This window comes from Nicotiana attenuata, chromosome 2 (assembly GCF_001879085.1).
Source record: "Nicotiana attenuata strain UT chromosome 2, NIATTr2, whole genome shotgun sequence".
NCBI classification, from domain to species: domain Eukaryota; kingdom Viridiplantae; phylum Streptophyta; class Magnoliopsida; order Solanales; family Solanaceae; genus Nicotiana; species Nicotiana attenuata.
In genome coordinates, this window is record NC_031990.1 from 4,836,941 (window position 1) to 4,860,023 (window position 23,083).

At 37.2% G+C, this 23,083-nt stretch overlaps 1 protein-coding gene across 3 annotated transcripts; it reads left to right on the forward strand.

Moving 5' to 3' along the window:
- On the forward strand, nucleotides 13,052-19,936 carry LOC109243423 (sugar carrier protein A). 3 transcript variants are annotated; one of them, XM_019410364.1, is made up of 5 exons: nucleotides 13,052-13,219; nucleotides 15,699-15,923; nucleotides 16,871-17,190; nucleotides 17,885-18,511; nucleotides 19,208-19,936. In XM_019410364.1, the coding sequence occupies exons 2-5, from the start codon at nucleotides 15,779-15,781 to the stop codon at nucleotides 19,658-19,660; spliced, it is 1,545 nt and encodes a 514-aa protein (XP_019265909.1). In that variant the 5' UTR covers nucleotides 13,052-13,219; nucleotides 15,699-15,778; the 3' UTR covers nucleotides 19,661-19,936. The 3 variants fall into 3 exon arrangements, with proteins under 3 accessions (XP_019265909.1, XP_019265903.1, XP_019265914.1); XM_019410358.1 differs by lacking the exon at nucleotides 13,052-13,219 and adding an exon at nucleotides 14,910-15,109; XM_019410369.1 differs by lacking the exon at nucleotides 13,052-13,219 and adding an exon at nucleotides 15,418-15,542.

Below are 23,083 nucleotides of genomic sequence, written 5' to 3' on the forward strand. Positions count from 1 at the left end.
AATTAACTGTGTCAGCTTTGATAACTACAACCAGACAAGGCTAATTCGGACTCCTCATTTGAGAAATATGTGATAAATCAACCGGTCCTAACGCTTTTAAATTTAATTCAGACCATAACCGGTATTTGAAGTCATGCTATACAATCTACTCTTTTAAGTGAGGAGGCCTATTTGAGCCTTAACTGCTGTTTGTTTCTCCCCTATTTGATTATGTGTTTTTGTTTATCGCCTAGACTTTTATCCTTTTAAAACTTCTGAAAAGCCCCAACTCCCTCCCCTTTAGGATTAATAGTCTCAATGCCTCCGGGACTGATAGGATCGGGACGGGTAATAACATGCAATAAGTAACGATACTATTCCGCGCTTTAATATCTTAATGGGGTAGGAAGGGTAGACATGGATATGATGATCACGCAATAACACCACGCGTATAATTGGTTACTGGTTGTTGCGTGGATGATCCATGTTATTTATAAACCTAGGACCCCCCCCTCCCTCCTTATGTACTTTCGTTATTGTTTTTTTAAACTGTCAGTTTCCGGCTCTTTAAACCTTGTATTTCGCTTCAAATCATTTAAAACCTCTTCGAATTTCCAGCACTGTTTTCTTTTTAAACTTCCGCCCACTTCACTTCTTTTGTCTGATTGTTTGCACTCGTTATTTGATCCTTATTTTTCTGCACTTATACATTCTTTAAAACAACTATGAAACCACCTATTTCCTGACTTCAGCATGCTTATTTAACCTTTATGCATTCCTAATTGTAATCGTTATGTGGAAGTTGTCGTGCATGTTTACTTGTTTTAAAGTCACAAATTGTAGCATGACCGGGAACCACACTAGTGGATCTTGGGGGGTGCCTAACACCTTCCCCCTGAGATAATTTCAAGCCCTTACCCATTCTCTGGTTCTTCTTTCTTTTAAATTCTTAGTGTCCTAATGCACTTAATCATTAGGTGGCGACTCTTCTAAATCTCAAACCCAAATTCCCAAAAGGAATAGAGTTGTCCGCCCAAATATCGTAAACCCGATTTCGCCTTTAGAAAAAGGGGGCATCGACAGCAACAATAAAACATGATGCTCAGTCCAAAATATCATTTAAAATATCATTTAATGTGTTTAAACAGAGTAAACATGGCTGAGTTATGAAAATAGTAGGATATAGCATGACTGAGTACAAGTATAAAGTCAAAACAGTGAGGAATATAGCAGTAAAAATCCCCTAAGGGTCCGAACAGTTGGCACAAAGCCCAAATATGGCATTTAGACCAAAACATGAATACATCAAACAGTTTTCGATCAAATACGCGGTAAAATAGTCATTCGGGATGGACTAAGTCACAATCCCCGACGGTGCACGACCCCACGCTCGTCATGTAGCGTGTGTGTCACCTCAACATAGCACAACGATGTGTAATCCGGGGTTTCATACCCTCAGGACAACATTTAAAATCATTACTCACCTCAATCCGGCCCAAACTCAAACTCGCGATGTCTTTGCCCCTCGAATCGGCCTCCGGATACTCCAAATCTAGGCAAAACCAGAAAATAACCATCAAAGTATACTAAGGGGACAAAGCCCACTCGAAAACAATCGACAAACAACGCGAATACCGAAATTAGCCAAACCCGACCCCCGGGCCCACGTCTCGAAATTCGATACATTTTACATCATTAGACTCCTTATCTCCCCACGAGTTCATACATATCAAAAGTTCTGAAATCCGACCACAAATGGTCCTTCAAATCCTTAATCAAAGGCCTAAGTTCCCAAGCCCTAATTTCCTCCATATTTAACCCTTAATTCCTATTATTATAGCTCTAATCCGTGAAATAATACCATTGAAACGAGTTTTTATGATCCGAAACCTTACCTCAATGAAGTCTCCTTGAATTCCCTATTCAAAATCACCCAAAAGCTCCAGAATTCGCATTTAAAAATGGTGAAACCTCTGAAAATCGCGAAGGAAAAATTATATACATTCTGACCTAGGCTTTTCGCACCTGCAGTCCAAATCCCGCTCCTGCGGCCCCGCTTCTGCGCTCTCGACCACCGCACCAGCGGTTTTCACTTAAGTGGCCAAAATCCGCATCTGCGATGCACAATCCGCACATGCACCATCACAGGTGCGGTTCCTCAACCGCTTCTGTGGTTCCTGCCTTCCTAGGCTCTATCCGCTTCTGCAACTGTTCTTCCGCATCTGCGGGGTCGCACCTGCGATCCTTCAACCGCAGATGCGGTTATGACAACAACAGAATGGCTTCAGCTTCCCAACTCAACTCCAAATCTTCCGTCAACAATCCGAAATCACCCCGAGGCCCCTGGGACCTCAACCAAAAGCACCAACAAGTCTTATACTACCATCCAAACTTATACCAATCTTCAAAACACCTCAAACAACATCAATTCAACCAAAACACATCGGATTCAAGCCTAAGGTTCTCAAAATCTTCCGAATTACGCTTTTGATCAAAAAGTCTATCAAACCATGTCCGAATGACCTGAAATTTTGCACGCACATCCCAAATGACACAACGAACGTACTGCAACTTTCGGAATTCCATTCCGACCCCTATATCAAAATCTCACCTACCAACCGGAAATGCCAAAATTCCACTTTCACCAATTCAAGCCTAAATCTACTACGGACCTCCTAAACACATTCCGATCACTCTCCTAAGTCCCAAATCATCTCCCGAAGCTATCCGAATAATCGAAATTCACATCCAAGCCTTATAACATAAGTCAACATCCGGTTGACATTTCCAACTTAAGCTTTCTTAAAAGAGACTAAGTGTCTCAAACCTTACCAAAACCTTTCCGAACCCAAGCCAACCAACCCGATCACACATAGAACCGATAAACAAAGCAATAAGAAGCAGAAATGGGGGAAATGGAGCGGTAACTCATGAAACAACCGGCCGGGTCGTTACATCCTCCCCCTCTTAAACAAACGTTCGTCCTCGAACGAGTCAAGAAACATACCTGAAGCCTCAAACAAGTAAGGATATCTGCTCCGCATCTCCCGCTCGGCCTCCCAGGTAGCCTCCTCTACGGGCCGACCTCTCCACTGCACTTTTACTGAAGCTATATCCTTTGATCTCAACTTTCGAACCTGACGCTCCAAAATAGCCACTGGCTCCACATCATAAGTCAAATCACCATCTAACTGAACCGTGCTGAAATCCAGAACATGAGACGGATCCCTAATATACTTCTAGAGCATAGAAACATGACATACCGGATGCACACTCGAAAAGCTAGGTGGCAAAGCAAGCTCATAGGCCACCTCTCCAATCCTCCGAAGTACCTAAAAAGGCCCAATGAACCGAGGACTCAATTTACCCTTCTTTCCAAATCTCATAACACCCTTCATGGGTGAAACCTTCAACAGAACCTTCTCACCAACCATGTAGGATACATCCCGAACCTTCCTGTCAATATAGCTCTTTTGTCTCGACTGCGCTGTACGAAGCCTCTCCTGAATCACCTTCACCTTATCTAGAGCATCCTGCACCAAGTCTGTACCCAATAGCCTGGCCTCGCCCGGCTCAAACCAACCAATGGGAAATCTACAGCGTCTCCCATACAAAGCCTCATATGGAGCTATCTGAATACTCGACTGGTAACTGTTGTTATATGCAAACTCTACGAGCGATAGAAACTGGTCCCATGACCCTCCAAAATCAATGACACAAGCGCGTAACATGTCCTTCAATATCTAATAGTGCGCTAGGACTGCCCGTCCGTTTGAGGGTGAAAAACTATGCTCAACTCAACCTGAGTACCCAACTCTCGCTGTACAGACCTCCAAAACTGTGAAGTAAACTATGTGCCCCGATCTGAAATGATGGAAACTGGGACACCATGCAAAAGAACAATCTCCCGGATATATATCTATGCAAACCGCCCTGAAGAATAGGTGGTACAGATAGGAATGAAGTGCGCGGACTTGGTCAGCCGATCCACAATCACCCAAATAGCATCGAACTTCTTCAAAGACCGTGGAAGCCCAACTACAAAGTCCATGGTGATCCGCTTCCACTTCCACTCTGGAATATCCATCCGCTGAAGCAAGCTATCTGGTCTCTGGTGCTCATATTTCACCTGCTGACAATTGAGGCACCGAACTACAAATCCCACAATGTCTTTCTTCATTCTCCTCCACCAATAATGCTGTCTCAGATCCTGATACATCTTCGCGGCACCCGGATGAATGGAATACCGCAAGCTATGGGCCTCCTCCAGAATCAACTCCGAAGCCCAACTACATTGGGCACACATATCCGGCCCTGCATCCTCAACACCCCATCATCACCGATAGTCACATCTCTAGCATCATCATGCTGAACTCTATCCTTAAGGACAAGCAAATGAGGATCATCATACTAGTGCTCTCTGATGCGATCATATAGGGAAGACCGAGAAATCACACAAGCCAATACCCGACTGGGCTCCGAAATATCCAACCTCACGAACCGATTGGCGAAGGCCTGAACATCAACTACAAGAGGTCTCTCCCTAACTGGAATATATGCCAAACTCCCCATACTCACCACCTTCCGGCTCAAAGCATCGGCCATCACATTGGCCTTCCCCGAGTGATACAAGATAGTAATGTCATAATCCTTTAGCAACTCCAACCACCTCCGCTGCCTCAAATTGAGATCCTTCTGCTTGAACAAGTGCTGGAGGCTACGATGATCAGTAAACACCTCACAAGACACACCATACAAATAATGCCTCCAAATCTTCAACGCGTGAACAATGGCAGCCAACTCCAAATCATGAACAGGGTAGTTCTTCTCATGGGGTTTCAACTGTCGAGAAGCATAAGCAATCACTCTACCCTCCTGCATCAAAACACACCCAATGCCAACTCTCGAAGCATCACAATACACGATATAAGAACCTGAAGCTGATGGCAATACTAACACTGGAGCTGAGGTCAAGGCAGTCTTGAGCTTCTGGAAGCTCTCCTCACACTCATCAGACCACTGAAATGGAGCACCTTTCTGAGTCAACTTGGTCAAGGGCGATGCAATAGATGAAAATCCTTGAACAAACCGGCGGTAATAACCCGCCAAACCAAGGAAGCTGCGAATCTCTGTAGCTGAGGACGATCTGGGCCAGCTCTGAACCGCCTCTATCTTCTTTGGGTCAATCTGAATACCCTCGCTGGACACCACGTGCCCCAAGAAAGCCACTGAACTGAGCCAAAACTCACATTTGGAGAACTTTGCATAAAGCTTCCCCTCTCTCAATCTCTGCAACACCACTCTCAAATGCTCCGTGTGCTCCTCCTGACTACGCGAGTATACCAGAATATCATCAATGAAAATAATAACGAACGAGTCAAGATATGGTCGGAACACGATGTTCATCAAATGCATGAACGTTGCTGGGGCATTGGTCAGCCCAAAAGACATCACCAAGAACTCATAATGACCATATCGGGTCCTGAAGGCTGTCTTAAGAATATCCGAGTCCCTGATCTTCAACTGGTGATAACCTGAGCGGAGATCAATCTTGGAGAACACTCTCGCTCCCTGAAGCTGGTCAAACAAATCATCGATAGGAGGCAAAGGATACTTGTTCTTAATTGTTACTTTGTTCAACTGCCTGTAATCAATGCACATCCTCATAGTGCCACCCTTATTTTTCACTAAAAGAATCGGCGCACCCCAAGGTGATACACTAGGCCGAATGAACCCCTTGTCAAGGAGTTCCTGAAGCTGCTCCTTTAACTCCTTCAACTCCGCTGGTGCCATACGATACGGTGGAACAGAAATGGGCTGAGTGCCCGGCACTAGATCAATACCCAAAACATGAATACATCAAACAGTTTTTTCGATCAAATACGCGGTAAAACAGTCATTCGGGATGGACTAAGTCATAATCCCCGACGGTGCACGACCCCACGCTCGTCATCTAGCGTGTGCGTCACCTCAACATAGCACAACGATGTGTAATCCGGGGTTTCATACCCTCAGGACAACATTTAAAATCATTACTCACCTCAATCCAGCCCAAACTCTAGCTCGCGATGCCTTTGCCCCTCGAATCGGCCTCCGGATGCTCCAAATCTAGGCAAAACCAGAACATAACCATCAAAATATGCTAAGGGGACAAAGCCCACTCGAAAACAATCGACAAACAACGCGAATCCCGAAATTAGCCAAACCCGACCTCCAGGCCCACGTCTCAAAATTCGATACATTATATTTTACATCATTAGACTCCTTATCTCCCCACGAGTTCATACAAATCAAAAGTTCTGAAATCCGACCACAAAAGGTCCTTCAAATCCTTAATCAAAGGCCTAAGTTCCCAAGCCCTAATTTCCTCCATATTTAACCCTTAATTCCCATAATTACAGCTCTAATCCGTGAAATAATACCATAGAAACGAGTTTTTATGATCTGAAACCTTACCTCAATGAAGTTCCTTGAATTCCCTCTTCAAAATCACCCAAGAGCTCCAGAATTCGCGTTTAAAAATGGTGAAACCTTTGATAATCGCGAAGGAAAAATTATATACATTCTGACCCAGGCTTTTCGCACCTGTGGTCCAAATCCCGCTCCTGCAGTCCCGCTTTAGCGGTCTCGACCGCCGCACCTGCGGTTTTCACTTAAGTGGCCAAAATCCACATCTGCGATGCACAATCCGCACCTGCGCCATCGCAGGTGCGGTTCCTCAACCGCTTCTGTGGTTCCTGCCTTCCTAAGCTCTTTCCGCTTCTGCAACTGTTCTTTCGCATCTGCGGGGTCGCACCTGCGAGCCTTCAACCGCAGATGTGGTTATGACAACAACAGAATGGCTTCAGCTTCCCAACTCAACTCCAAATCTTTCGTCAACCATCCGAAATCACCCCGAGGCCCCCGGGGACCTCAACCAAAAGCACCAACAAGTCTTATACTACCATCCAAACTTATACCAATCTTCAAAACACCTCAAACAACATCAATTCAACCAAAACACATTGGATTCAAGCCTAAGGTTCTCAAAATCTTCCGAATTACGCTTTTGATCAAAAAGTCTATCAAACCACGTCCGAATGCCCTGAAATTTTGCACACACACCCCAAATGACACAACGGACCTACTACAACTCTCGAAATTCCATTCCGACCCCTATATCAAAATCTCACCTACCAACCGGAAATGCCAAAATTCCACTTTCGCCAATTCAAGCCTAAATCTACTACGGACCTCCAAAACACATTCTGATCACTCTCCTAAGTCCCAAATCATCTCCTGAAGCTATGCGAATCATCGAAATTCACATCCGAGCCCTATAACAAATAAGTCAATATCCGATTGACTTTTCCAACTTAAGCTTTCTTAAAAGAGACTAAGTGTCTCAAACCTTACAAAAACCTTTCCGAACCCAAGCCAACCAACCCGATCACACATAGAACCGATAAAAAAAAGCAATAAGAAGCAGAAATGGGGAAAACGGAGTGGTAACTCATGAAACGACCGGCCGGGTCGTTACAGGCTTATTCGAGGTAAGTAACACTTCTAAACTTGGAGCTGAGGGTATAAACCCCGAAAATACGTGTTATATGATTTGTTTGGAGGTGATGCACATGCTAGGTGTCATGCACCGTAGAAATTGTGACGTAATTGGTTCCGTAGAATTGTGTAGTCAAATAATATTTGCATTATTCATGTACTTTTATGTGTTAAAGAAATTGAGCTGAGAATCGTGCTAAAAATCATGCTGACGCTAGATGCCAGTATTATTGAGATCCACAGAGGTCATATTGTTGTTGAATTATTTATTTAAATTAAAATTTCATACTCAGTCATATTCCTTCATTGCATATCATATCTCAGTCTCTGTTATTATTTATTGATACATCATATCATCATTTTTGGGCTAATTTTATGATATTGTGAGTCCGAGAGACTAGAGAGATTGATAATTGAGTGAGACCGAGGGCCTGGTTGTGATTGATATTTATGGATCGGGCTCCACGCCGCAGCATGCCTTATAGGCTTTATTATTATGGGAACGGGCTGCATGCCGCAGCATGTTCTATTTATTTATGCCTGGATCTGGCATATTATAGCGCTTGGGCTGAAGGAGCCCCTCCGGAGTCTGCATCCCCCACAGTGAGCGCGTTGATATGTATATTTGGGATGGACTTCCCTGGGCATGAAGTTGCCTTATTTATTTATATTTGGGATGGATTTCCCAGGGCATGGAGTTGCCTTATTTATTTATATTTGGGATGGACTTCCCAGTGCATGGAATTGCCTTTTTCATTTATATTTGGGATGGATTTCCTATGGCATAGAGTTGCCTTTACATTTATATTTGGGATGGACTTCCCAGGGCATGGAGTTGCCTTATTTATCCCAGGGCATGGCGTTGCTTTATTTATTTATATTTGGGATGGACTTCCCAGGGCATGGAGTTGCCTTTTTCATTTATATTTGGGATGGATTTCCCAGGGTATGGAGGTTCCTTTACATTTATATTTGGGATGGATTTCCCTGGGCATGGAGTTGCCCCTTTTTATTTATATTTGGGATGGACTTCCCTGGGCATGGAGTTGACCCTGATGGTCTTCCCTGGGTATGGATCTTCCCTAATTATTTATATTGAGGGATGTATCTTCCCTGGGCATGGATTTTGCCTAATTATTTATATTGAGGGATGGATCTTCCCTGGGCTGGATTGGCCCTATACAGTACTGAGTGACTGAATGTCAGTTATATATATATGCAGGATGGATCTTCCCTGGGCTGGATTGGCCATATACAGTACTGAGTGACTGTGCGCGAGTTGTCATTTATATTTGGGCTAGATCTGCCCTGTACAGTGCCAAGTGACTGAGTGTGATGAATATTGAGCGTGATGAGTAGAAATGCGAGATAGTAAGATTGAGTACTCTGAGAGTGTGAATACATGAGTTCATCACTGTGTTGCATTGCATTAGACATGCATACTTGATATGTAGGCATAGAGAAGTATTTTCCTCATGCCATCTGATAATGAAATTTCTTATATGTCGTTAAAGTTTTTGAGAAAAATCACAGATTTTAGACTTACTCATATTTTCGGTGATTTTCGGCAAAAGATTTGAGTTTTACTGTTATACTTGAAAAGAAAATATTTATTTTTCCAAATTATATACGAGCTGAGCATTTTATTATTGAGTTATGACTTGTGCTGCTTTAAATTGTATTGTTATGAGATGTTATTGGTTATTGGTATGAACTCTGACCTTGGTATAAGCTCGTCACTACTTTCAACCTAAGGTTAGGTTTGTTACTTATTGAGTACATGAGTCGGTTGTACTCATACTACACTTCTGCACCTTGCGCGCAGATTTTGGATGATGATGTTGTTGTGTATAGCGGGATCTGACATTGAAGATGCATCTGCGATCTGGTTACAGCTGCCTCTTATCCTAGGTAGCTTTGGAAATTTTTAATTTGTTTGCGTTTATTTCAACAGATGATGTATTTTATTTCATGCCAGTTTTGCAAATTCTAAATCTTAGAAGCTCATGATTTGTACTACCAGTCCTTGAGAAAAGTAGAAAGGTTCAGTTATTTATCATTTATTTTCCTCGATAAATCTCATTAAATTGGATTGTTGTTAATTATCAAATCCTGTTATGCGTTGTTATAGGATGCAAATTTTTCGATTTTTACCTAGTTGTCACTACCCAAAATCCAACTAGTCGTGATGTCACCTAACCCGACCAGCTAGCTAAGCTTATGAGGGATCTTCCTGGGCTAGATTGGCCATATACAGTACTGAGTGACTGTATGCGAGTTGTCATTTATATTTGGGCTAGATCTGCCCTGTATAGTGCAGAGTGACTGAATGTGCTGAATATTGAGCATGATGAGTAGAAATGCGAGATAGTGAGATTGAACACTCTGAGGGTGCGAGTTTATGAGTTCATCACTGTGCTGCATTGCATTAGACATGCATAATTGATATGCAGGCATAGAGAAGTATTTTCCTCATGCCATCTGATAATGAAATTTCTAATATGTCATTAAAGTTTTTGAGAAAAATCACAAATTTCAGACTTACTCATATTTTCGGTGATTTTCGGCAAAAGATTTGAGTTTTACTGTTATACTTGAAAAGAAAATGTTTATTTTCCTGAATTATATACGACCTGAGCATTATATTATTGAGTTATTATTTGTGCTGCTTTAAATTGTATTGTTATGAGATGTTATTGGTTATTCGTGTGGACTCTGACCTTGGTACAAGCTTGTCACTACTTTCAATCTAAGGTTAGGTTTTTTACTTATTGAGGATATGGGGTCGGTTGTACTCATACTACACTTCTGCACCTTGTGCGTAGATTTTGGATGTTGATGTTGTTGTGTATAGCGGGAGATGATATTGAAGATGTATCTGCGATCCGGTTACAACTGCCTCTTATCCTAGGTAGGTTTGGAAATTTTTAATTTGTTTGCGTTTATTTGAACAGATGATGTATTTTATTTCATGCCAGTTTTGCAAATTCTAAATCTTAGAAGCTCATGATTTGTACTACCAGTCCTTAAGAAAAGTAGAAAGGTTCAGTTATTTATCATTTATTTTCCTCGATAAATCTCATTAAATTGGATTGTTGTTAATTGGCTTACCTAGCGGGTTGGGTTAGGTGCAATCACGATTAGTTGGATTTTGGGTCGTGACAGCTAGGTAAAAATTAAAAAATTGGCATCCTATAATAACATATAATAGGATTTGGAAATTTTTAGCCTTATATTAGGTTTGGCAAAGATAGTCCCAGACAATTGGCATTATATAGCGAAATCCTAAAAAAACTACTCTCTTATATATTCTCTCTAAAAAAAAAACTACTCGCTTATTTTGGCTTCCCTCCCCCTTTCTCTCGTTGTATTTCTTCTTCTATCTCTTCTCTTTCGCTCTCATAGTTTAGCAAAAATTCTTGCAAATTAGCAAAAAATTTCTGATTTCTAATTTTTCAATTTAATTTTTCAGGACACAAGTGTTATAAATTGTCCTGAAATTTAATAAAATAACCTGTTGAGACGTCTCATGAAACATACAGTAATAATTCATTTTGTATTTTGATTAATCTTTTTGTCATTCGAAAAAATATTTATTCAAAATATATGTAACTCAACTCCTGATCTATAGGTGAAAGTGATTTAATCAAAATCTCTAGTCTTGTTCTGGGCATTACAGCTTGCCTAGCTACAACAAAATAGCAAGGAACTGAACCCTAGAATCTGTAACAAATGTGTGTATAAAAGATAAATATCTTGAATTCATTATTTTAATGTAAAAATCAAGTGTGAGGTTGTTTTACCCTTAATTGCATGTTTAATATTTCCTAACTTTGTAAAGAAAAAACAAGTTTTTATATAAAGAATTTAACTCTCTCTATATATGATAAATTAATTCATGTATGACGAAGTTACTATCTAAGAATTAGATTTTACTTCCTTAATTGGTCCATCTATTTGAGAAAAAAAAATTATCATGCTTCCTTAAGTTATTCAATCCTTACTAAAAATTAATTATTATATTTATTTTTTTAATTTCCTTAATCATCCTGAAATTTATTCCATTAAACAAGACACATAAAATTAATTGCAGGCCTTCCTACAATTGCCTTTTAAATTACCCATATTATATTTATTTGATGGCACCAATATACCAAATGAAAATCATATAAGTGAAGGGTGTTTAACTGACTACCCTTCGCTTCTAAAGATTGTTCCAACATTAAATTTCTGCTAACTAACAATAAATAACATTTATTGATTAATATAAAAAAATAATCCCTATATAGAGCACATTTAATTAAAGCTCAACCTAATTGGAAAGAATTTCTCAACGGCTGCTTCTTTAACAATCGTCTGAGTAATTAACTGGCGTTTGCATTGAAAAACTAAGGTTGACTTTTATTTATTCTTTGGAAAAGATATCTGTGCTTGGATTAGATTTTCTAGTAAACGAATGGCAATATAGATCATAGTTGAACAGCCAAAAACAAGAAAAATATTTAAACCAATAAAAAATATTATTTACCACAAATAATATTTCTCAATGTTTTCAAAAAAATTTAAAAGTGGCTATAGAAAAAAAAATGGTAATTTCTTTTTGTTTACTTTTTTTTCTTTTGCTTAGGGGGAGGGTGAGGCCGAAACTAATGATTTATTTTAGAAAACAAAAAGAAGTGTCTTCAAAAAATCTTACAAAATTAATTAAATGAGCAAAGAGTAAGTTTACAATTAATTATGAATGCATGTTCACAGTAATATTACCATCATCACAAAAAAAAAAAAAAAAAAAAAAAAAAAAACATCTGGAAAAGCAACCCTTTGCAACTTGCAAGCAATAGTCCTCTCATCACCATTAATATGACAATGATAAAAAGTCTAAAAGATTTGTGAAATACATTTTGACAATGACATAGCATAATTATTTGGGGAAATCTATATAGTGTAGCCGCCTTTCAAAATAATACCCAGCGATTTTTTTTTTTTTGTATATTAATGTATAATATACATATAATTTATATATATACGTAATTTGTATAATTTTTTTTATATATTTGGTGCTATAATTATTTTTGGTCATTCGGCTACATATGCTAAAAGCCCTAATATTTATGACTCACCAAATAACAAAAAGTGAGTTTTACATAAAGGTTGCCGAACCTGACACAATGAATGAGTCTCCAAATTCACCTCAAAATAAGGAGAAAAAACAGCAAGATGAAAGAGTACTATTCTTTCACTTCAATTATCCCGTTGCTAAATTGCACAATATATTATATAGCAATGACAAAAGATTGATGAATCAAAAATTGAGTGATCTCAGAAGTTTAATTGATAGTAATGATAAGGATCGATCGAAAATCGAGTGATCTCAGAGGTCTAATTCAGAGTGATGATATAAGGAATGACCGATCGAACATTGAGTAACCTCAGAGGTTAATGATAAGGAATGACTGATCGAAAATTGAGTGACCTCAAAAGTTTTATTGAAAGTAAATATGATAAAGAATGACTGATCGAAATTGAATGATCTCAGAGGTATAGGAGTGTTTCTCCTTCTACAAATGCGACCCCCCAAAGGCAAACCAAGTCCTTTCTTGATTACACAATATCAAAATGTTGAAACAAATTCAACTTTCAGCCATGTGATATGTGGAGCTTTATTTCAAGTGTGATGCACGGATACACAAAATGAATTAAGGTAACTTTAATTTCCTTTCTTTTTTCTTCCCTTTTATTCCTTTTTGGTGGTTTTGTAGTAATATTATAATTGGGGAAGAGTCAAATCCTTGTACTATGAGAAAAGGTTTAAATATACCTCTCGTTATACTTTCGGTCCATATATATTCCTGCCGTAATACTATTAGTTTAAATATACCCCTCTTCCGTTAAGTTTGTCCAAGGTGGACATCCAATACTACATGACATTAATATTTGATGAGGTGGATGCCACATGGCATGCCACTTCAGCTCCCCTAACCCATTTTACTCCTAGCTTCTATTTTTTTTTCCATCATTAAACTTTCCTGCCCCTCGAAGAAAATTTTAGTGGTGGAAAAACAAATATAGGGGAGGGATAAAATGGGTTAGGGGCATTGAGGTGACATGCTACATGGCATCCACCTCATCAAATGTTAGTGCCACGTAGGATTGGATGTCCACCTTGGAAAAACTTAACAGAAGAGGAGGTATATTTGAACCAATAGTATTACGGCTGGGGTATATATGGACCAAAAGTATAACGAGGGATATATTTAAACTTTTTCTCATAGTTCAAGGATATATTTGGCCTTTTTCGTATTATAATTTCACCACAGTACTTATATTATAGTCAAAATATAAGCTTGATGAACTATTTGCTTCTTTTTTCCTTTGTTTTATTTGTGTGGGACTGAGGGTGATGAAGGGCTGGAAATATCTTTACTCAGCAATTTTAAACTAGCAAATGTGACACACTCAATGCATGTGATTATGTTATGAAAAGTTTGTTATTTCTATTTTTATACATAAAAGTGGTAATAGTTTATGGGTATATCGACTAATTTATGAGGTACATACAATTTTTCACTAATTAATATCAGTATCTAACTAGAAGTTTCGGGTTAAAATTTTGTATATAAAGCTATTTTTAATAGGAAAAATTATTTCCTAGATGAAATTTAGCAACTCGAACTAAATTAATCAAACTCTAAATGAATATCTAACACCAGAAAAAAAAAATATTATTTGTGGAACACTCAAAATCTCTGATGAAGCTACAAGTATCCCACCTAAATCCCATGCATTAAATTAGATGAAGCCACGTAATACCATGTTAGCATCATCATTATCACAAGTCCTACAAGCAATAAATTAACCAAATATTTTATATAAAAATACTACTTTGGGACCCATCACCAATAACTACCACATGCAACATTTTTCAAGTAATACAATTTTTCGATCAATTATTATATATACATTATTGTATAAACTTTTCCAATCCTATATATGGACCACGTTTTCCGTATCAACATATCCTTCTAGCTATGATAGGTAATACTTGTCCTTTTCCCTCTTCCACTTTCATCATTTTTTATAATATTTATAAAAATAATTTTTATAATTTCAGTTTTTATGAACAATTACATGTAGTTGAAAAACTTAATAATATAAATTTTTTAAATATTATTAACGTATTGAAGTTAAACTCATTTTCAATTTGTTCATATGATTTCTTTCCATTTTTGGCACTGTTTAGTTGATCCAAGAAACTTCCATGTGCCAAACTTTCAGTTAGTTAAAATATGAAGGACCTAAACGAAAAAAGGAAAAGAAGAGTAACAACTTTCTTATCTTCAAACATCACTTCAATTATTTTTTGTCATCATCTAGAGGCTATTTAATTAAAACAAATGTTTACAGATTGGCCATTTTATATGTCTAAGTCAAAGGAAGTGGTAGAGGGAACAATAATACACAGATGAGAAACCAACCAGAAACAAATTATATTGAGAAAATATTCTTTTTGTATATAACAAAAGGAACCAAATTACTCTGTTCTAAATTTCAAAGCAGTTAGCATTCATCGCTACAATTCGGCAATAAAAAGGTGAATCTCCTTTTTCTTTTCGTCACATGTGTTTTTATAAACTTTATAATTTTTTATTTAGTAAAGTGAAGCTAAACAAGTACAAATATATGATGAAAAAGCATCACTTTCTGAGAAAGATAAGAAAAATACTCCTTCCATCTTAATTTATGTGATCGTGTTTTATTGAATATGAAATTTAAGAAAAAAAGAAAGATTTTTTTTTTTGAAATTTGTGGTCTAAATAATACATACATATTTGTGTGGTATTAAATTATCTCATTAAGGTACAATAAATATTTTACGGCTAAACAACAACATATTCAGTATGGTCCCACGAGTGACATGTAGGGAGTATAGTGTGTATGCAGATTTTATTATTATCTTGTGAAGGTAGAGAAACTGTTTCCGATAAACTCTCGACTCCGATAAACTCTCGACTCAAGAAAAACAGGTAAGGATGAAATTTTTTTGGGACCGACTAAAAATGAAAAGAGTAGCATATCAAATGAGACAGAGGAAGTAGAAAAAAAAAGAAGGAAATAATGCTTTTCCAAGAAAAAGGTTTGATTATTCTTGATTGTTAATGATTTTCCCATTTGAAAGTTAGAATTCAGGCCATAAATATTAAACACATCAAGTGAAGAGGAGAGCACAGAATTGCTGTTCTTTGCTCAACCGAAATTGAAGATGGGAGGAGGGCCAATTGCTCCAAGAGGTGTAACAAAAGAAAGAGCTGAAGAATATAAAGGAAGAGTCACTCCTTATGTAATCATAGCATGTATTGTTGCTGCTATTGGTGGATCACTCTTTGGATATGACATTGGAATTTCAGGTGATTCTATTTTCATAAAGTTGTTAAAACAGTGCTTTTCTTGTAGCTTGTGATACTTCTCTCTCATTGATGACTAAATGAATATTCTAACAAAAGAGCTAAAAAGAACTTTATTTTTCCTTTTTGCTGTGAGGAAGAGGGGAATCTAGAATTGGAGGAAGGATGAAGGAATTAATTACCCATATGTCGTTTGGATTTTTCAAAATTGCCATTATGTCCGAGTCAAATTCTCTAAAAATTGCATTTTTATTGGATCCAACACGAATGTTGTGACATTTTTGGAGCATCTGATACTCGTAGTTATGACAACACCAGTTAGTCTCTGAAACTTCTTGAACTTCCAAGATTTTTTTGGGGTGGGGTGGGGGGAGGGGGAAAAGAGACTGAAAAGTAGCATAAAGTAACTAAAGAGAACAAAAATAATAAGAAAGTGATCTTTCCTTTCAAAAATTTCTTCTAAGGTAAAGGGTAGAAGAGTCTCTGGTTGTTATTATGTTTGTGGATTATCAATTTAGAGTAAAAAAAACTCATTAGTAATTACTATTGGAAGGGTAGCTTTGACGTAACTAGTAAAGTTGTTACCATGTAACCAGGAGGTCACAGGTTCGAGTCATGGAAACATCCTCTTGCAGAAATACAGGGTAAGACTGCGTACAATAGACCCTTGTGGTCTGACCCTTCCCCGGATTACGCGCATAGCAACAGCTTAGTGCATCGGGCTGCCCTTTAGTCATTATTGTTGAACTATACGACCATCTTTTCTAAAAGCTTTGAGATTCAAACTCGCGACCTTTGCTCCTCTAATATCATGTTGAATTATGTGATCATCTAATTAAAAGCTTAATCTGTTAGATAGAGCATACTTTTATTTACTTTATTACGTCTTCAACGACTATTCTATATTCCTAGCTACTTTCCTCACTAATTACTACGCGCAAGATATACAGGGGGAGTGACATCAATGGATGAATTTCTTCGACGATTCTTCTACTCAGTGTACCAGAAGAAGAGACATGTGCACGAAAACAACTACTGCAAATACAATAACCAAGTTCTAGCTGCATTTACCTCGTCTTTGTACTTAGCTGGTTTAGTTGCATCTCTAGTAGCATCTCCTATCACAAGAAACCATGGACGTCGCGCAAGTATAATATGTGGTGGCATTAGTTTTTTCGTCGGAGCAATTCTGAATGCCTCTGCTATCAACCTCGCCATGCTTCTTTTGGGACGAATTATGCTTGGCGTTGGCATTGGCTTTGGTAACCAGGTGATTCCCCTTGAATTTATTCTGTCGCATGCTAAAGAATCTAATATTCCGTAGGGAAAATGATAATCCTATTCTGTTATTTGCACGCAAAAATAACTATATCTCAATCCTAAGCAAGTTCAGGACGGCTATATGAATCCCCAGTGATCACGTCGGCTATATTGTGCTATTTGTACATAATCCAAAAAATAGATTTTACTTATGTACACTCACAGTACAATTCACTATAAAAAATGATAGTACTTTTTTTCCAAAGATTTTCTCGAGTCACATGTTTTCTTCTCTTAAGACCAAAGAGAAATGAACAAATGTGAAATTGAAAAGAAAAAGAATCAAATTGCACCATCTCTGTAACAGGTAAATGCATCTTTGTCTCTCGACGAATTTTTACATTATCAGTGTATTTTAATCTGTAATTGCAGGTAAGATGCCCTATTTTACAACATACTAACGGACAGTTACTATACATCGAATTTCTTCTAGGAAAGATGTCCAGAATTCTGCACTAGTTAATTTAACTTATATACATTTAATTTGGTTTATTATGACATGTTCCCTATACTTAACCACTAAAATTATCTGATTAGTTTACACTATCTGTATATAGAAGTTAAAACGTTGGATCATTTTGTGTTAAATTCAAGAATGGGAATCATTTGAGATGACTGTTTTAACTCTGTGTCACTGTTTGAAGGCAGTTCCATTATATTTATCAGAGATGGCACCAGCACATTTAAGAGGATGCTTAAACATGATGTTTCAATTAGCAACAACACTTGGAATTTTCACCGCGAACATGATCAACTACGGAACGAGTAAACTCCATCCATGGGGATGGAGACTTTCATTAGGCCTAGCTGCAGCACCGGCGTTTTTTATGACAGTCGGAGGCCTACTACTTCCAGAAACACCGAATAGCTTAATCGAACAAGGAAATAAAATAAAAGGACGACAAGTTTTAGAGAAGATAAGAGGAACTGAGAATGTTGATGCAGAATTTGAAGATATGGTTGATGCAAGTGAATTGGCGCGATCGATTAAGCATCCGTTTAGAAATATTCTGAAAAGGAGAAACAGGCCACAGTTAATTATGGCTATTTTGATGCCAACTTTTCAGATACTTACAGGGATTAATATTATACTCTTTTATGCTCCTGTGTTGTTTCAGAGTATGGGGTTTAAAAGAACAGCTTCTCTTTATTCCTCAGCTTTAACTGGTGCAGTTCTTGCTTCATCTACATTAGTATCTATGGCCAGAGTCGATAGATGGGGTCGACGAATTCTGCTTATTAGTGGTGGAATCCAAATGATCACCTGCCAGGTAAAGATATTCTAACTACTCGATCCACGTTTCGATATCCTAAATGACAGTCAGTGTAAAACTAGTCAATTTACGACGAATCCTCCCAGTACAAAACTTTTATGTCCTCAATAACTAGGAAATGAGTTGATAATGCAAGAAAAAAGAATTTAGTATGCAAATTTATATTGCTGACAAAGGATTCTTACCTAAGCATATCCAAAAAATACAAAACACTAATCTTACATAATCTTAGTGTAAAGCAGTAAATCAGTAAAGGAAGATTCAACCACATTTGGTAAAGAACTGCATATTGAATATATAACAAGCAAACTTTCTTCCATATCAAAAGAGTTTTTAAACTCAGTGTATTTTAACCTATCGTGACACGTAACCTGTCTTATCGTGACATGTAACCTGCCTTATTTTTTTGAACAATTACTTGTAGTTATTTGTTTGAAGGGGAGTCTTGGCATAACTGGTAAAGTTACTGCCATGTGATGTCACGAGTTCGAGCCGTGGAAACACCCTCTTGCAGAAATGCAAGGTAAGGTTGCCTATAATAGACCCTTAAGGTCTGGCTCTTCCTCAGACCCCCCGCATAGCGGGAGCTTAGTGCACCCTGCTACACTGTAGTATATTTTAACTAGTCGTAGCATGTAAAATGTCTTATTTTTCGCGTTACTACTCTCACTTTCTATGAACAATTACTTACAGGTTATTGTTGCCATAATCTTGGGACTCAAATTTGGTAGTGACAAGGAGCTAACAAGAGGTTACTCAATTATAGTAGTGATTTTTATCTGCCTATTTGTAGCTGCTTTTGGATGGTCATGGGGTCCACTTGGATGGACAGTGCCAAGTGAAATTTTCCCTTTGGAAACAAGATCTGCAGGCCAAAGCATAACAGTGACTGTGAATTTATTCTTCACATTTGCTATAGCACAAACTTTCCTCTCACTTTTGTGTGTTATGAGGTTTGGAATTTTCCTATTTTTTTCTGGTTGGATTGTTGTTATGACAATCTTCATCTATCTCTTCTTGCCTGAAACGAAAGGAGTTCCGATTGAAGAGATGATGCGACTTTGGGAAAAGCATTGGTTTTGGAAGAAGATTGTATTGGATGATCAACAAGCTAACAACATCAGTGGTCGAGAGAGCGCTATATAATTGAACCAGAAGTCGATAGCAGAACTATGGCTTTCAAGAAAAGCGCTCGTAGCCATAGGATACAGTCATGAGCAGAGGTGGAGCCAAGATTTAAAGTTTGTGAATTCTTAACTTGTCATGGAACCTATAGCTCGTCTTGGTTATTGGGTTGGCAATTAAATATTTATACATTAGTCATGAGAACGTGGATTTAACTGATGCAATCAGTCATTCTTACTAACAGAACATTTTTTAACAATGTGAAATGTATGTTTAACACTGTTTGTACTTGTTTTTCATCACATATGTGAGGTTTGACCCCCCAAAGCACTGGATTCTGCCGAACTCGTGAACCTACTGTTGGATCCGCCACTAAGATTGGCTACCTCCAAGATTCTTTCAAGAGAATCTTTTAGTATTTTACAAAAAGCTATGGTTATTGACAGAGATAGTATCATAACTCTAGAAATTGGAAATAATAGATCAATGAGCTTACTTTTCAGATACAGATAATAGTATTATATTTAGCCGCGTCAGAAACAAGAACTTGTAGTAGCTGAGCAGTAGATGATTTAAGAGTTTGTTGTTGCTGACGATCAAGTAAATCACAAGAAAGTCCATATCATCCTACCTTCGAGAAATATGTTGATTCAGTCCTGAATCAAGAAAATTAAATTAGAGATAAGAAAAAGGGGGCGGGGGAGGAGGAGGGGGGGGGGTTCTTTAGCTCCAACTGGTGTAGCCAAGGAGAGGGCAGAACCTATATTGGTCGTTTTGACAAACTGAAATTATTTCATAATATTCGTCGTTTGAGAAAAATAAGAAGTCATTTATTTCTTTTCCATATATACCTTAATTAAGTAAAATGATAAAAGAAACAGATAAAGGGTAGTTTAAACAAGTACTCCTGTGATAAATAATACTGAATGCGTGGCTTTCTTAATTAGATAATTTGCACACAAAGAAGTATCAAACAAAATATATCTTATGACAAAAGAAGCATATGGTTGTAGAAAATTGTAAGATTCAGTCTAAGTTGGATAGAGTTATGCCACTCTATAATTACCTTATAATTATATATATATGATTATAGAAATTATTTTTAATCCGTCAATACATAAAACATAAACTCATCTGTAAAAGTATTACTCTATAATTACATTATAATGACATGATTGTAGAACTCATTACATTATAAATTGCATTTCATATGTTGCATTAGCTGAGTGCGACGTATGAATCACATTATAATGGAATGCGCCTTATATATAACATTAGCTGAATGCGATTTATAAGTTAGCCGAATGCAACTTATACATCGCATTCTCTGATTACGATTTATATATTCAAAGGCAAAATCACCATTTATGTTTAACATAGAGAATTAACAGTCCACTAACTAATCAAAACAGGCGCACATGCAGTCCAAATGCAATTTATATGTCACTGATTTAATCAATTATTATTTGATTAACACTTATTTTATCTGAATCAATCGAAAAGTGAGTGAATGAAGAATAAAGACAAAACTAAAAGCGAACTATGATTCTTATTTCTATTTTTTAGTTTTTTGGTTTTTTGTTATGCTTATCGATTTATATTAGACAAGGTCTAAGTTTCTCAACTTTACAATTGTTTATAGGAACAAAGCTTGATTTACACCGCAATTATGTCAATTCAACAATCTTTACAAATAGAGATTTTTTATGACTTTCATAAACTTAAAAAAAAAAAAAAAAAGATTAATTAGTTCAAATTATTCTGTGATGTTTATGTATTAACAGCAAACATGATCAGCTATGGAACAAGTAAACTACATGTTATATATCTGTATTGCTGAAAATAAATTAAATAATAATCTTTCTGAAAACAAAGAACAGAAAGCTAATAGAAATTAAATTTCGAAAATAGTAAACTTCTTCAAAATAAATTCTGAAAACGTTGTAGGAACAAATCGAGCCCACTGAATACACAGTGTGTCCTTAAGGAAATTATTCCCCTCAAGTACCCGAGGTTCTGGAATATATCCTCCCAAGATAGAACGATTTAACTCACCAGTGTATCGGTACCTAAAACTCTGGTGATCGACGAACCACTCGATGGTCGTAAAACACACTGGAAGGTGTATTTATAACCAATTTCGGTGTTGTTTCTGAAAAGGTTTGTAACCTTTCAGAACAGCCATAGCTGTTGGAACAGGTGTGACACTGTTTCAGAACAGCCATGGCTGTTGAAAATATTGCGGGAAAATTTAAAACGGATTTAAAATAATCCGGAAAAGAAAAACGGGTCGGGCCGGACCGGGTCGCGGGTCATGGCTTATTCCGGATTGAATTATCTTTAATTATTTAATTAATTAATTAAATATTTAAAAAAAATTTTGTCCAAAAAGATTAATCAATCAATCTTTGAAAAAGCCAAAGCCGAAGCTGAGCGAGCGACGATGACGGCGCGAGACTTGCCTTCTTCTTAGCTCTCTAAGAGCTAAAAGATGAGCTTCTCTTTATATACACAAAGATTTTCTTTCCTTCTACCAATGAGGGACAAAGTGCATGAGTGAAATGAACTCATTCAAAATTTCACTTCCCTCCATTTCTTTTCCCACCATTTTCCATTCACACCTCTTTTGTTATTATTTATTAATAACAAACCCAACACTACATCCATGGAATTTAGCACGGGTTAACATCCAAGATTTGAAGTTTATGAATTTTGAACTTGTCATGGAATCCATAGTTCGTCTTAGTTACTGGGTTGATGCATTAGTCATGAGAATGTGGATTTAACTGACGCACTCAATCATTCTCGTTATGATTTAGCTCTGAATTTTTAACGACTCTCTTTCTTGAACAAGGGAAAAAGACTCCTGAAAGGAATAAATCTATTTCATATGCCTTATCGGCTTATCTTTTTCTCTAAGGAAAAGTTTTGCACCTCTATAAATTGACATTTTTCTTCTCACAACAAGAATAATAGCCTCCACAATGTAGTTCTTACGAGAATCATGTTTATGGGAGATTATTCTTGCAAAAATTTCATTCTCTTTTTATATCAGTGATAGATCATATGTAGGTCGATTGACCAAATCATAATAAAGTATTGTGCCTAGTTTAGTATATTTTCTTTTATACTCTAATTTATCGTCCATCAAGCTTTGCATTGTTAGCTTCCGCATGCACCATGTTATTTCAATCCCAACAATTCTTGCTATTTGTACTTGTTTTTCCTTGCAATACAAGGCAAAAATTGCTCTTTTAAAAGATGGGAATGATTATACTTGCCAAAAGGTCTTGAGATAATTGCTCTCAAATTTCTTTAAGCAAATAAGATATTAATAGTAGGGGATGGACATGACTGCAAAATATACTATAGTTAAGGAAACAATAAAATAACTCAAATGAGTTTCATTAAGGATTGAAAAATTTAAGAAGCATATATATATAT

Excerpts from the sequence above, each read along its gene's own strand:
- LOC109243423 (XM_019410364.1), top strand. The coding sequence starts at position 15,779 with ATGGGAGGAGGGCCAATTGCTCCAAGAGGTGTAACAAAAGAAAGAGCT. Across the intron at positions 15,924-16,870 it reads ATATGACATTGGAATTTCAG|GGGGAGTGACATCAATGGAT; the intron begins GTGATTCTATTT and ends CAAGATATACAG. Across the intron at positions 17,191-17,884 it reads GCATTGGCTTTGGTAACCAG|GCAGTTCCATTATATTTATC; the intron begins GTGATTCCCCTT and ends CACTGTTTGAAG.